The sequence below is a fragment of the Nicotiana tomentosiformis genome, chromosome 12 (assembly GCF_000390325.3).
Source record: "Nicotiana tomentosiformis chromosome 12, ASM39032v3, whole genome shotgun sequence".
In the NCBI taxonomy this organism is placed as follows: domain Eukaryota; kingdom Viridiplantae; phylum Streptophyta; class Magnoliopsida; order Solanales; family Solanaceae; genus Nicotiana; species Nicotiana tomentosiformis.
Window position 1 is genome coordinate 76,224,789 of NC_090823.1, and position 15,737 is coordinate 76,240,525.

Consider the following 15,737-nt stretch of genomic DNA (forward strand, 5'->3'; position numbering starts at 1 on the left):
AAAAAATATTTTACATAAATTAGAACAAAAAAAATAATATATTAAATTATCAGTGCGAACAACTCAAATGCACACATTATTTGTGATTTACGATTTCATTGCGTGTAAACGTCAAAGAGGTGGCTTTAGGACAAATAAACAAATTCTTTGAAAATACAACAACAACAACATTCCAGTAAAATTCCACTAATGGGGTTTGGGGAGGGTAGTATATACGCAGACCTTACCCCTACCCGACGGGTAGAGAGGCTGTTTCCGAAAGACCCTCGGCTCAAAAAGAAACAAAAACACAAAAGGACAAAAAGGAGACAATATTAGTATCACAACAACAATCATATGATAAATAGAAACACCATGAAATCCAGAAGAAGGATGGAAAGCAAAGGGAGACAATATTAGTAAATATTAGTATCACCACGACAATCATAAGAACAATAGGAACACCATAAAATCTAGAAGAAAGATGCAAAGAAAAAGTGAGAGCTAGTAAATAAGACATGCATTGAAAAGCGAAATAGTAATCCACAACATTGCCACAAGCTATCTCAGACAAAAACCCTACATGACTAGTCTCACAATGGTACGAAGTAAGGCACGACTCAACTACCTCCTAACCTACAACCCTAATACTCGACCTCCACATCTTCCTATCTAGTGTCATGTCCTCGGAAATCTGGAGTCTCGTCATATCCTGCCTGATCACCTCTCCCCAATACTTCTTAGGCCGCCCTCTACCTCTTCTGGTGCCCTCCACAATCAGCTGCTCACACCTCCGTACCGGAACATCTAGGCTTCTCCTCTGAACATGTCCGAACCATCTAAGTCTCGCTTCCCGCATCTTGTCATCAATAGGAGCCACATGCACCTTCTCCCGAATATCATCATTTCTAATCTTATCTATCTTAGTGTATCCGCACATCCACCGCGACATCCTCACTTCTGCTACTTTCTTCTTCTGGATATGTGAGTTCTTAACGGGCCAACACTCAACCCCATACATCATGGCCGGTCTAACCACCGCTTTGAAAATACCGTTGACGGAATTCTCGTTTTATGTCTATTTCATTCACTTTACCATAAAACAAATATCTCGCGTTTCTCAACAAGTTAAAAGAAAAAAATATAAAGATTTATTGCAAAGGAATTTAAAACACATGTTGAGTTCTTTCTTCTGGTAGACATTTCTACAAACAGTTGATGGGCATTATAGAGGCAGCAACCAAACAATAGGAGAATAAATTATGGCAGCTTGTGCCAGCAAAGGAGGGTGTCCAAGTGACTATGTAGCGCTTTCAATTGCCGTAGTGTCCATGATCTCGTAAGTTTTTAGCAAAATACATCAGCCTCTAAGTTTATGTGAGCACATATTATACTAAAAATATCTGCTTTTTTTTTCATTAAATAGCTTAGTTAGTATATCGTAGTCCAGTTTATCTCTTTTTTTTGCTCATTTCAAATGGGTATTAGCTGGTTGTGGAAATTTTGAAGTTAAATACTTGTGGTTTGTTGTTTCCTTGCTGTATCTGACTCATAGGAATGCACGATTGGACAAATTGAAAGATACTAGTATTTTTTTTTCCTTTAATGTTATGAAGATTCTGCTGAATTCAAGGAAAAATTGGATTTTGTGGGGAACTTTTTTTTGGTTTACTCAATATGGGTTACAATGAGCCAGACAGAGGGATGAAAGAGATCAAACTCGGGAATAAGAAGCAAACTTGCTTTTTCTTTTTGATCATTTTGATAGAGCAGGATGAAGAAAGGAGAATATGAATCTTGTGTGTTTAGATCATCTATTGCTTCTGAATAGGTCGAAGAAGAAATGGAAATGAAAGATAAATACAGCTTGCTATGGTCTTATTCTGCTTGCTTTCACCTGTCCTCTTTCTGCTTTTAGTATGCCAATGGTGTGATGGACGAGAAGTCTTAGCAGGATGGGGATGGGGGAACTCTTACTAGTGGCGGGGCAAGACTGTGCTTAAAAAATATCAACTTTAAGGTTTTTGACTTTGGTTTTCCCAATTTGATTCCTTTTAACGTCCTCGATTCTTTTTGTTTATATATATTTGTGGATGTAATACTAGTATCTGTTAATAGATTGAGACTTTGCTCTTCCCCCTCAAATGGCAGTGAATGTGTAATGGAAATGATGGTATTATTTAATGGTCATATACCAAAAGATATTTAACATAGTAAAATATTAGTAATGATAAAAAAGTAAACAACAAAAGTAATGAAAGAAAGGTTATTATGGAAAAAAGTGGAATATAGCATAATGAGAAGGGGCGAGGTGAGCTGTGGCTTGTGAATTAATCCCCTGTACCTCCCCATCGACATCCTGAACATTTTCTTTTCTTAACTTTCTCCCCTTTATAAGGACGGTGCTGCTTAAACTTTTCTAGTCTTCTCCCCTTCTTTACTTCATTGTGGGGTGGTAGGTGTTCAAAGACTGTTTGCATATCCAGAGGCATGGTGACAATAGAGTGTAGGATGTAAGCTCAGGGGGTTGAGAAAAATAATAGGAATCCGCTCCATCTTTTTATACACTGTAAAGGGTGCGAGAAGAGGAGGCTTGGTAGATTTAGAGTGTCTACACCAGGCTTAAAGTTCATTCCTTCGATTATTTACCCGTATGTTTTAATGCTTTTTTGCATGTGAAGGTGTGTGATTGTGTTCTAGTATTAAGATTTAAGGTAACGTTTACTAGAAAACATGTGTGCCATCACCATATAAGATGCTCACTGAATGCTAGTCACCTTGTCGTATTTATTCTTGAAGTAAAGCCACTTCAGTTTTCCTTTTGCCGGAGCTTTTTATGATTAATGTTCTCAATTATTGTTTAAAGTTTCATTAGTATGTATATCCATCCAATGCTTTAGCTTTTATTTCCATTAGATTACTTAGGATGTTGGTATTAACCACTTGAGTTTCCTCTGCAGACTTCTCCTGAAAGTGACATTACCGTACCTGATTCACAAGATTCCGAGGCCCAAAGGCAGTAGCTTTTGGCTTGTGGCAATTCAAGTTATAGCAAGCTTCAATCTGTTGTTGTCGATTGTGGTATCCACTTTTCATTTCTTCTTATGTGGTGTTATGCTTCAGACTCTGATTTAATATTCCAAAACACTAATGGGACTATATTTTAATTACCGTGTATTATTCATATGGCTTCTGCAGATAGCTCTCAATTTTCTAAAGTTCAGAAAGAGACATTGGTGGAGGTCTTGCTATCTCTGGGCAGGTTATTTACTCTTCAAACGGTGTCCGAATATGATTTAGTCTTCAAATATCTTGCTTTTGCCTTAATCTGGTGCTTACTTGATTGATTATTCTGCAAGACATTTGATCCTCCTTTCTTTCAGTCTGGATTGAAGGTCCACTCGGATTTGGTTTGCTGTTGAGCTGCCGTATTACACAGATATTCCAACTATATTATATATTTGTGAAGTAAGTTTGACCTCTTTAAGAAATAACCGGCAACTGCTTTTCTTTGTGATTGATGTGATGATTATGTAACAAGTAGCCTCATCAATATCAATTGAAAAACTGTAAATTGGTGCAGCCTCCTCACTCCAAGTCTCCAACCCCACTTTACCTGAAAGAAAATTCACATATTAGCCACCTGCAGCTCTCCAGAGGAAAACAGAATAATGGATTATCTTGAACGTAATTCCTGCTCTATAGAAATGAAAAGATGTAGAAACGAATTGTTGCTCTAAAATAGTATAACAACTCTCTCTCTCTCTCTCTCTCTCTCTCTCTCTCTCTCTCTCTCTCTCTCTCATTGTTAATGCATGCCATGTGGAAAAACTCTTTTTCAGTATTGTCTTAATTTTTTGTTTTATATGATCTTTCAGGAGACGTCTACCACCAATTAGATCCTATATTTTTCTTTCGCTGATTCTCTTGCCGTGGATAGCTAGTGCTGCCTGTAAGACTCGCCAAGTTGAACTTTATAAAGAAGTCTCCTTTAAAGTTTCTTTTCTTGAAATATTGATATATTTTGTTTTAGAGACTAGTTTTAAGGTATGCCCTTTGCGCGTGTACCCTATATCAATGGATAAACAATTATAAAAAATCACATAAATATTATTGAATAATATGTAGTTATACAACAAAAATTAAAGAACAAAATGTAGATCCTGAAAATCATGTATGTTAATCTGTTTTAGCTAACTCAATAATGGAAGAAATCATGTCCACATAAGTCATCACGGTACCTTATTGTGATTGCTTGGGACTTCATTCGGAATATCTTAAGAAGGTTGTTGTATGTGTGACCTAATATTAGAAACAAATAAGTTTAACACAAACATACGTTTATCTCGATTCTTCAAAGATATAAACAATCAACTTATCTAAACTCGGATAATTTTATTTTTTGGCTCAGTTTAACATGTTTTACCAATCTAATTTTAAGGTTCTAAAGGTCAGTTTTATTTAATGATTCAGCTCTCATCTCGTAGTGAGTCTATTTGATTCCTATTAATATTCGTTCATATAAATTTTTTATCTCAAATTGAGTTCTTTTCCAAGTACAATCAGGGTTCATTAATGACCTCCCTCTCATTGTCGCTATCTCTATTTTCTTTCTAATTTCCTATTAATAATAATAATAATTTTATTGTATTGCAATTATTATTATTATTATTATTATTATTATTATTATTATTATTATTTAAATACCTGTTTACAACAATAGTGTCCCATAAAAAGTTAGTAACTAACTAAACATTAACACTTCTAAGATTGAAAGACAGGAAAAAGAAAAGGGCAAAGTAAATCATAAGGGTACCATTCACATGTTTAAGTTCTTGTATCATGTGATGACGTGCATATCCCATTCAATGAGAACAAAAACACAAGAAATATAAATCAGTAATTTGCTAACTATATACCAATATAAATTAAACACAAGAATCAAGATTCAATTTCTTGCCTCTTCATGGCAGCATAAGCTTGCTTTGACATACTTATATTAAATCTGCATGAGAAGCAAGGAAAGTGGCATCTATAATATCTTTGGCGCATGGAACATGTGCAATAATTGAAATTCTACTTATTCAAATATTTTGTAATTATGTTATTGTAATATAACATGCCGATCGCGCAAGAGAAGTTTTTGTCTTGCACATTACCAAACTCATACCTGAAAACCATACACATACAAAGCATGCAATAGATTTATAAAGTTAAATCAAAATCCATTCAATCATCAAGAGAAACAAACAACCAATTCGTGCAGCTCTTTCAATGAATTCAAACAAAAGACTTTATTTAGTCTGCTTCTAATAATGATACCCGCGATGGTCATAGCTCTCTTTGAATTTGAAAAGGATATAACATAGATTATGATATCACATGGGATGTATGCCTTGTCTTTTGCCTACACTTTTGCAGCTGTATTACTTTATGCATTTAATTTTGTGTTTTACTATTTGGTATCGATCTTACAATTGAGTCATGCCAAAACTTTGCGCAAGTGTATGAACAATTTTTTTTGACTTTTGTTACCAAGGGAGAACTTGCTGATTTTAACTCATTCAAACTGAATGTTGACAATCCGTTTAACATCCCTGCTATTGATATTATAAGCTTCATTTGCTACAGTTATTTATGTAAGAAAGCCTTTGAGAGATTAATACTGAGTTTCTTTAATGTAGTTATTCATATAAGAAAGCCTCTAAATTACCGATGCCACATGGGGACTGTGTGGATCATCCCTGTTATGGGCCTTCATGCGTTATATGTTGTATCTTTGATTGCTTTTACTGGGGCTGTGCGTCATGTGGAATTCAGATTTCATGAACTGAAAGACCTTTGGAGAGGAATTCTTGTATCTGCAGCTTCCATTGGTTTGTTTCTATCCATTTTCTTTTTTTGGCTTCTTCCTGGCATGCTTCCTTTGTCTTACTTCATGTGCTCAGGTAGGTGAAAGTTGAAACAACATATTGAGAAATGAAGTTAAATTGAGTTATGTAGTCTCGAATAACCACTTTCCCAATATGGTCCAAACATCTAAAGAGTAAAGATATTCTTACACCTATTGGAAGCACCAGCATAATGCTATGTGAAGTATTTGTAATATATGTCAGGGAAAAACCACAGGAGGAAAGTATCTAATTCTGGTGTACTGTTAGTTAAAGTGGCCGAGTTTCTGTCGTCTACATGAATTTGACCGTCTTGACTGAAACAACAATCTACATTACCTCTCATGCATTTCCCTCAAGTTGGTGATAATCCAAAACATGGATATCCAGTTGGTTACGGATAAAATCCTATCTAAAATCTCAGAAAAGATTTGTTAATAGGGCGCAAAGGTCCAAATATGCCCTTGTACTATACAAAATTGAGCACATTTGCCCTTCGTTAATACTTTAGCTCAAATATACCCTTATCGTCACATAGTTGGTCCATATATGCCCTTAGAGCTACACAGTTGGCCCATATATGCCCTTTTCGAAACGGAATTTACCCAAACTAATTAGCTCTTTCGTTAATTATATTAAAGTGTATTACAAACACTATTTCCTTTTTATTAGTACTTTTTCTTTACCTTTCTCTTTTCTTTCTTCTTTTTTCTTTTCTTCTCTTTTTTTTTTCCTTTTTCTTTCTCCCTTATCCGTTTCCTCCATTACTGATGTCTTCTCCATTTTCCTCACCAATTTCACTTGACAAAACTCATGAATTCCAATTACTAAGAAAATTCTCGCATAAGGTAATCAAGTTCCAATTTCACTAGCCCTCTAAATAAACGAAATTAAATTGTTCCAAAAATTATGGTTTAAACTTTAAAATAATAAAAACATCTCAACCTTTAACAATACTCAAAAGACCAAAATATTTAAATTGTTTCCAGAAAGATAATTTAATGATTAAAAGCCTAGAGTTCAAGTTGTAGTGTTATAAATTTGAGTTGTTAGTCTTTTTTCATCTTTTTTCAGCTGGACATTTTCTATTTTTTTTTATTAACTATGTAAATTTGGGGTGTACATGAAACGGGTTGGTTCGGTTTTTATCAAAACCGAACCAAACCAATTATATCGGTTTGGATTGTTAGGTTTTGTTGGATTTTTTGGGTCTTTTGTTACATAAATATTATTTCAATCTTACTTTGTTAAATTTTTTAGAACTAAATATATGTTCAGTAAAAATTAAAAAATTGACAAACATATGATCTATTAAAATATTCTTATGCGAGAATTTTCTTAGTAATTGGAATTCATGAGTTTTGTCAAGTGAAATTGGCGACGAAAATGGAGAAGACATCAGTAATGGAGGAAATCGGATAAGGGAGAAAGAAAAAGGAAAAAAAAAAGAGAAGAAAAGAAAAAAGAAGAAAGAAAAGAGATAGGTAAAGAAAAAAAGTACTAATAAAAAGGAAATAGTGTTTGTAATACACTTTAATACAATTAACGAAAGAGCTAATTAGTTTGGGTGGATTTCGTTTCGAAAATGGCATATATGGGCCAACTGTATAACTCTAAGGGCATATATGGACCAACTATGTGACGGTAAGGGCATATTTGAGCTAAAGTATTAACGAAGGGCAAATGTGCTCAATTTCGTATAGTACAAGGGCATATTTTGACCTTTTTCGTTAATAATTGTAGCTTGATATACAAAGTTCATATAAGAGGTAGGAATCAACAACAACAACCCAGTATAATCCCACTAGTGGGGTCTGAGGAGGGTAGTGCGTACACAGACCTTACCCCTACCCTGGGGTAGAGAGGTTGTTTCCGATAGACCCTCGGCTCCCCCCAAGAACTCCCCACCTTGCTCTTGGGGTGACTCGAACGCACAACCTCTTGGTTGGAAGTGGAAGGTGCTCACCACTAGAGCAACCCTTAGGATCTGTCTGTTAACTGTTAGCCGCTTTATACCTCTTTTAATACAAAGGCGAGGTTAGAAACCACTTGGTTAAAACCCACTTTACAGCTAGTATTATCTAAATAGAGAAATGATTTTAAATATTTTTTATGAAAAGACTTTTTTTTAAGTTTTTTATTTTGTCAAATTTTAAAACATAACATAAGAATATATATTAAACTTTTTGTTCAATATAAATAGAGTTAAACCAAAAAAAGGGAAGAGGAAAAGAGAGTTCTGGTTATATTTGAGAGCTATATGGGTTATATGAGAGATAGTTTGATAGAATATAAATTTTTGGTAAGGATATTTTGTCTTGTAAAAAATAATTTTTATCAGAAAAACTACTTCTGTTGCTGCTCACATGCACTTTTAATTTTTGGCCAAACACGTCAAGTTTTAAAAAAAAGTGCTTTTTTGAAAAAAAGTTCTTTTGGCTTCCCAGAAGCTTGCCTTGCCTAAACAGGCTATAAGTAGATATGAACTCAAACCAAAGTTCTGGATGCAAATGTCTCGGTCATGTAAATTCACATGAGGTATGTGTTATAGCTTTGAATACAAGACTTTGGGGCTTGGGCTTGGTTCTAAGGAAGCAGGTTATCTGTTGCTTATAGGCAAGACTTTGTTTACTCCAAGAGAAAACAATGCCCCCAACACTGTTCTTTTAATATATTTTCTTCATTATGATGAAAATTGCAACTTATACGTTTATTGTAATTTTGGAATATCTAAATTTTAGTTTCAAAAAATTAGAGCACCGAAAGTTGGTTAAATTGACCCTCATTAGGCAAAAATTGCGACCAAACTGGGACAGGGAACAGGGGCGTATAAAGAGATATTTTTTTGTTGGACTTGGAGATCTTGCTCACAAACATGTATGTACTGTCCGTTCTATGTGACCAGATGCACACCTACAATTCCTCAATATTTTCAATCACTGCATCTCTGACATTTATGACAGTCATCCAGTAACAATATATTATGGCAATGTTTTACTTGCTTTTTCAAACTACAGATTAGAATAGCGCATTGCATCCGTCGTAAGGATGCTTAGATACTGCTTTCAACATTCAGCGAATGTTCAACTTCCTGGATTTGCTTTTAGGTAGTTGAAATGCAATCATAAGAAACCCTCAAAGCAGTTGCTTCATAGTTTCCTCTTTGTTAATAGTACCACGCAAAATGTATTTTCCATACTTGAAAGAAGATGCAAAGAAAGACAATGATGCTACAGATGATGTCAACTTGGCTGCAAAGAATTACTCACTTTTCTAGCCTTATGCACGCCTGATCCTGACTATTCGCCTTCGAACTAAACACCCAACAAGTGCCAAGATAGCACTACTAGAGTATGGAACTTCTGAAGCATTTGTATAAAGGTTGGAGATAATTTTTCGCAATATTTCAACGTCGTGAAGCATGGTATTGTCTGTAGCTACATATATCCCAGTAGATGTCCAGAGGTGCTTGCCCTCTCTGCCATTCTGTCATGTGATGGTGCTCAGTTACTAAATCTTATGGGGTGAAAGGAATCTGATTGGCCTCAAGTTCGTGATTATCGTTAAATAGTTCAGAGATTATTGCTATAAGGTTCTGTGGTTCTTTCTTTTTAAGTAATATATGAAGCCATAAAAAGTAAGCTCTGTAATATCATAACTTGTTTTTTAGTTTAAATATTCATGTGTTTGTTACATCATGCTTTATTCAAATACATGTTTTATGGCTTTCATCTATGTCTGCTTCCACATTCACTTGTAGTTCAAAGCATAATAGATCAAAAATGATTTTTCGTCTTAGACATTTCCCAAGATTTTTTTTTTTTTTTTTTTTTTTGCTGATATCACTGTCTGTTTTCTGTCTCAAGGAATTTGGGTGGCTGCTTATGTTATGAATGAAGTTCGCGAGGACATATCATGGCTAGAAATTGCCTCTAGATTTTTGTTATTGGTTATGGTACGATTTCCTGATCTTGTGCTAATTTATTAATATGTGGGTGCCAGAAATATTTGTGGATTGCCCACAGCTTTCTCTTGTTATTTCAACAGACAAGTGTCCTTGTGCTAGCATTCTTCTCTTTCTCAATTTCTCAACCTCTTATCTCACTTATGAGCTTGAGGAAGAAGGATCATAAGGAGTACAAGACAATGAGTCAGGCATTAGGCATACATGATAGTGGGATTCTTCTACAGAGGGAACCGATAAGCATTATAGATCCAAATGAACCTTTGGATAAGCTCCTGCTGAACCGAAGGTTCCGGCAGTCCTTCATGGAATTTGCAGACAGGTTTTATTCTTTCTCCTTTTGCGAAAATAGCATCATATCTTTGTGCTGTGTACATGGATCAGCTTATCATATTAAAGAGAGAAGATGCATGGTCCTGTCTTTTGTCCTTGATTTAACATAATTGAATATTAAAAAAAAAGTAAAATGTTTGTGATATTCTTGGAAACAAGTAAAAAAAAATCACAGACGAAATCAGACCATCTTTTCTAATGATAAGCTCTGTCAGACAGGTAATCAACCCTGTGAACGCTGAAATTTACTTCTCCTCCACACAGTAATGGACCCATTTTTTAAACTTTGTTCACATTGTAGTTGTTTGGCTGGGGAGAGTGTCCATTTCTATGATGAAGTGCAACAGTTTGATAAAATTCCTATTCAAGATCCAGTTAGGAGAATTTACATGGCGCGCCACATAATAGAGAAGTATATAGCTGCAGGTATGGTCAATTCTTGTATGATTCAACTTTGATGGTCATTTCATCTTCTCTTCAGGGATTTCTTGGTAAACTATACACTTTGATTCTTCGACTTAGTCCTGTTTCTGGAAATTATGCTCGTGCTTAAATTTGATGCTCTTTTGACTTGCATTTACTCATTAAACACCTATAGGAGCACCAATGGAGGTGAACATTTCTCACAGAATTCGGCAGGAAATTTTGAGTACTAATGATCTCTCCCATACTAATCTCTTCAAAAATACTCTAGGTGAACTGATGCAGCTGATGAAACTGGTTGGTCTTTTACCTTCTAAATAATTACTTGCTTGATTGCTATGGTACTTTGCATTACGTTAATTCTGCTCCTTCTATCCCTCCTTCCCTGTCTTTCGCTTTTATTTCATCTACTCTTATTCAATCGCCTTTCTTGCGGACATAGAATTTAGCAAAGGATTACTGGTCATCGATATATTTCATGAAGCTGAAAGACGAGGTCAGTATGAGAACAGTTGATCATGAGCTGGAACATGCTAGCGGTTGGAACTTTTCTCCAAGATTGAGTTCTGTCCATTGTAGTGATGACCCTTTTCAGCATGAACATAGCCCCAGGAATTCTGCTTGCCATAGTCATGATTCAAAACTGCAATGACAAAACATGTGAGGGGGTCATAGTGTTCCAACTTGATGGAGTCGTATATATTAGGCACTGAACAGGAAGAGGAGCAAGCCCAAGAATCCTGCATATCCCGATCGATTGAGCAAAAGATGCATGATATTCATACTCACATGATGTGCCCCAGCAGCCTGATTCTCCTGTTCTTAGATAGCACGAGCCTTCAAAACCAAATTTTTCTCTGCACTGTGCAGTGGTGTGGCCCAGTCGTGCTATTTGGACCTTAAAGAGTACTGGCAAGTTCCTTGCATGTGAAAACACAGGGCGGCTGTTGGAAGACTGATGGTGGCTTCTAGTATCAAATGGCTGGTGGGTGGCAATTTATGTTGGCTGGTAGATTCAACAATGAATAGGACATATAGTTGTGGTTATGTAGCATATTTTTGTATCCGTTAAGAACTTGCAAGGTGTATCTTACCCAGACTTGTTATATAAATCAACGAGTGAAATACCTTTGATATCCATTGCTGTCTTAAATGTGAAAACTACTGTGGCGTCCCTGAAGACAGCCGTAACAGGAAAATGTAACTTACCGAAATGAACCAAGTAAATTGCAGATCAATCATGCTACTTGGATGAAATAGTGTTATGTGCTAGAAACAAAAACATTACTTAGGTGATTTTTTTCTGTCTGTCTAAGATTTTGTGGAAAGAGTTCTACGGTACTTATACTAGTGGGAAGAAGTAGCTACGCAATACAATAATCAAATTGAGCAAGAATTTCTCCGATATGTTATAAAATTGGTAGGACACCACCATTAGAGCATCGATTTTAAGCATTAGTGTGCACTGTACACGGACCTGATGAAATCCATATGTTGCAAATTCTTATTGACACGTTTGCCACTCTCACAACAGTTTTACTTGGAGAAATTTTAATGTTTACTCAAACCAACAAATCCTAATGTTACGAATTGATTTCATAACCTTTTGGGCCGGAGTGGTTAATATCTTATTGGGCCAGTCATTAGCTGATGTATTTTAGTCATAGTCTCATTTTCATATATAGCATATTATGTTAGTCTAGTAAGTCTGGGGGCTGTGTAGTCAATAGGACACATGTAGTTCCCTATATAGAGTTGTTAGGCATTATTCTGAGATGACAATTGTCCAACGTAGTATAAATAGTAGGCTCAGTGTACTAGAGAATCTATCTGAAATGAAATTCATCTCTTTTTCCGTTTAATTTTGTCTTTTCCTTTCTTTACGTTTTTGGCACCGTAGCAGCCGCACAATCTGGTATCAAAGCATTTCTCTGGGCATCAATGGTGGATCCCTGCGTATCACCGACGGAGGTGACCAAGGAGACCACTCCTCCAACCTCGAGCTCCAAATACAGACGTTCATGGAAACCTCGGTTAAACGCATGGAACAGATGGAAGAACTACAGAGGCGCCATTTGGAAGCAAATCAGCGCATGAAAGGCTGGATGTTGGATTTGCAACGAAAAGAAGATACTCGCCTAGCCATGGCTCAAGGGATCGCCTATTATGAAACTGGTCAATCATCAGTGCGTGGTGGATACCAACCGACGTCCTCACCCACGACCCCAGTTTAGTCCTCGTCGTCAGCGGTAACTCCTAAATAGAGGTGTTAACCGGACGGGCTGGTCCGGACTCGACACGAAAAAAAATAACCGTCCGGTTATTGTTCCGGGCCTGTAGCGGGCTGGATAAACGGGCTGGTACCGGGCTGGAAAATTTCGGTCTAATTAGGGGCCGTCCGGGTTCGGGCTTAACGGGTCCGGATCGGGCCAGGATTACTTATTTTTTTTTTTAATATATTTTATTTTCTTATTCAATGTTATTGATACTTAAGTGTTTGCAAACTTTTAAGGCTTAGAATTAAATTTTAAACTTTAAAGTTTTAAATTTAAAATTTGAATTTTAAAATTGAAATTTGAAAGTAAGTGGCTACAAAAAATTATTTAATAAAACCAATAGGCAATATGTAAAGATCAAACTCCGAAGGCTTTCGTTTTATATTTTCATTGAATAATAAATAATACTTCAAATTAATTTGCAAGTTCTATTTTGATTTTTTTTATTTTTGAACTTGCAAATTAAAAGTTTACAACAATTATAAAAAAATAAGAAAGAGTATGTCACATGCTTTGCATCATTTTTTTAAGTTCATCCATGTCAACATGAGGTTCTTGGTTTCCGGCATTGCTTGAATCGGAACCATAAACTATTATATCTCCAATTTTATGGTCCTCCGCTTCATCTACCTCTTCACGCCCTTGATTTCATCGTTCTGATCTTATCCAATCTCTGAAGCACACTAGAATTTCCAAAGCGTTGCTGCCCAATAAATGACGAGTATCTCCTAGTTGCTTCCTTGCTTGGCTAAATGCACTCTCTGATGCGACTGTTGAAATCAGCACATTTAGCACGTCTCGAGCCATGGCCGAAAGAACAGAAAATTGATTTGAGTTGCTCCTCCACCAACCCAGCGGTAGAAATTCCTTTGTGCGGGGCTCTGGTGACTTTTGCAAGTAGAATTGGAGTTCATCAATGTTACTGGTTTGTTGATGCTCTCCTAGTGTAGACCAAATCAAATAATTTTTAACACCATCATTATCCTCCAAAGCACCAGATGCAGATGTTGAAACTAAACTTGAAGAAATATTTGCATCTACAACAGCAGAAGCATCAACAATGTTAGCATAATAATTATATAAAGTTTGTAAATGTTTGTGTAGATCAGAAATACAAGTTTCAACATCAGGGGTTTCAGTTGGTCCAATATTCATATAAACATATAAAGCAGTGATTAATTGGCGACAAGTGGCCATTTTGATATAAGGGTTAAAAATAGCACCAATTAGGTAAATAGGGGGAATTGGGTAGAAATATTTCTTAAATGTATCTAGCATAGATTCAACAACAGAAGAATATCCTTCTTTCTTCTTCAAATTATGGAGTAAAAGAGAAATTTCAGCAATATAAACTAAACCATTTGCAATAGTAGTATAATATGTTCCAGAAAACTCAAGTGTAGCCACATAAAATTTTTGTAAATATTTTACAATATCTTCAATGACATCCCAAGCTCTAGACGTTAACAAACAGTTATGATCGGTACAATGAGAATTAACAACTTCAGTTATAGAAATTTTATATTTATGACAACATCTTAAGAATAAATAAATATAATTCCACCTAGTAACTATTTCTTCAGGCATGAGTCTTGGCTTTAGTCCATACTGTATACATTTTTCCTTAAATGCATTTAATCTAGCACTTCTTTTATTTTCTTGAATTACACCAACAACTCTTCTAACTAAAGTGATCTTATCTCTAAATAATTCAACGCCACTCTTCACAATTAAACTATAAATATGACATGCATACCTAATATGAAATATTTCAGGAAGTGGCGGGTGCAGATGCAATTTTAATATTGTAATAGCAGAATTGTTGTTAGAAGCATTATCAAATGACATACACAAAACTTTTTCTGAACGATTGTAAAATATAGCAACTTCATGGATAGTATTACTTATAAATGCACCAGTATGACTTTGATCTTCATCATATTTAAAAGCAATAATACGTTTTTGCATACAAAAATTATCATCTATACAGTGGAATGTAACAGTCAAATAATTATTTCCATTAACAGCATGACTAATATCAGAAGTAAGAGAAACTCTACAAGAAAGACTAGCGAACAAATAACGGATATGTGTCTGATATTGTCCAAAACGCCGAAAGATATCAGCTCTACAAGTACTTCTAGGAATACCTTTAAACAAAGAGTTATAAATTCTTTGAATATAAGTAACAAGATATGGTGAAACAGCAAAACTAAAAGGTAAACAACCTAAAACAATCATTTTAGCTAATTCTTCCCGATCTTTCGCTATATCGTATTTACCCATTAAACTGCCAGTACCCGGGTTAAGTATTTATTGCCCACCTTCCTCATTAGTACCCCATGCAATAGGGTGGTTATCTACCATGTGCCTACGAAGTTGACCCGTTCCCCCTGCCTTATCTCCGGTCTCATGTTTATAAACTTCCTTACAAATTTGACATATTACACAATTTTTATCTTCTTCTAGTCTTTCAAATAAATTTCAACACTTACTTTTTAATCTTCGATTCCTCTTAATAGGGAGGGGAGGCCTACCTGTATTACCACGACCTCCACCCCTAGTATTTTGAGTTTGACTAGCATTACTAGGTGTAGCTGGTGGTATTTCAAGATTATCAGATGATTGAATATCATCTAAATTATCATTTATACCATAATTTTCTTGAAATTGCTCATAATCTATATTTAAATTTTCAGGTGAACTTTCAGAAATATGTGTAAAGCTACTAGAAGAACCAACACCACCTCTTCATTTTTTAGAAGTTTTACTCTTATTACTACCGCCCATACTAGCACACGCTTTTTTTGGCTGCTCTAAATATATCTATTATGTAAATTAAATTAATAATTCAAAATAATAAAATAAAAA

The 15,737-nt window shown here is 35.4% G+C and overlaps 1 protein-coding gene across 1 annotated transcript; it reads left to right on the plus strand.

The window, feature by feature from the left end:
• Nucleotides 1-1,114: 1,114 nt before the first annotated feature.
• LOC104110455 (regulator of G-protein signaling 1) lies at nucleotides 1,115-11,730 on the plus strand. The gene is made up of 11 exons (XM_009619957.4): nucleotides 1,115-1,318; nucleotides 2,940-3,060; nucleotides 3,178-3,241; nucleotides 3,363-3,447; nucleotides 3,858-3,931; nucleotides 5,664-5,855; nucleotides 9,737-9,825; nucleotides 9,918-10,156; nucleotides 10,469-10,593; nucleotides 10,766-10,887; nucleotides 11,033-11,730. The coding sequence occupies exons 1-11, from the start codon at nucleotides 1,242-1,244 to the stop codon at nucleotides 11,240-11,242; spliced, it is 1,398 nt and encodes a 465-aa protein (XP_009618252.1). The 5' UTR covers nucleotides 1,115-1,241; the 3' UTR covers nucleotides 11,243-11,730.
• Nucleotides 11,731-15,737: the final 4,007 nt, after the last annotated feature.

Coding starts and splice junctions, on each gene's coding strand:
- LOC104110455 (XM_009619957.4), top strand. CDS start 1,242: ATGGCAGCTTGTGCCAGCAAAGGAGGGTGTCCAAGTGACTATGTAGCG. Junction 10,157..10,468: donor TTCATGGAATTTGCAGACAG/GTTTTATTCTTT, acceptor TTCACATTGTAG/TTGTTTGGCTGGGGAGAGTG. Junction 10,888..11,032: donor TGATGCAGCTGATGAAACTG/GTTGGTCTTTTA, acceptor TTGCGGACATAG/AATTTAGCAAAGGATTACTG.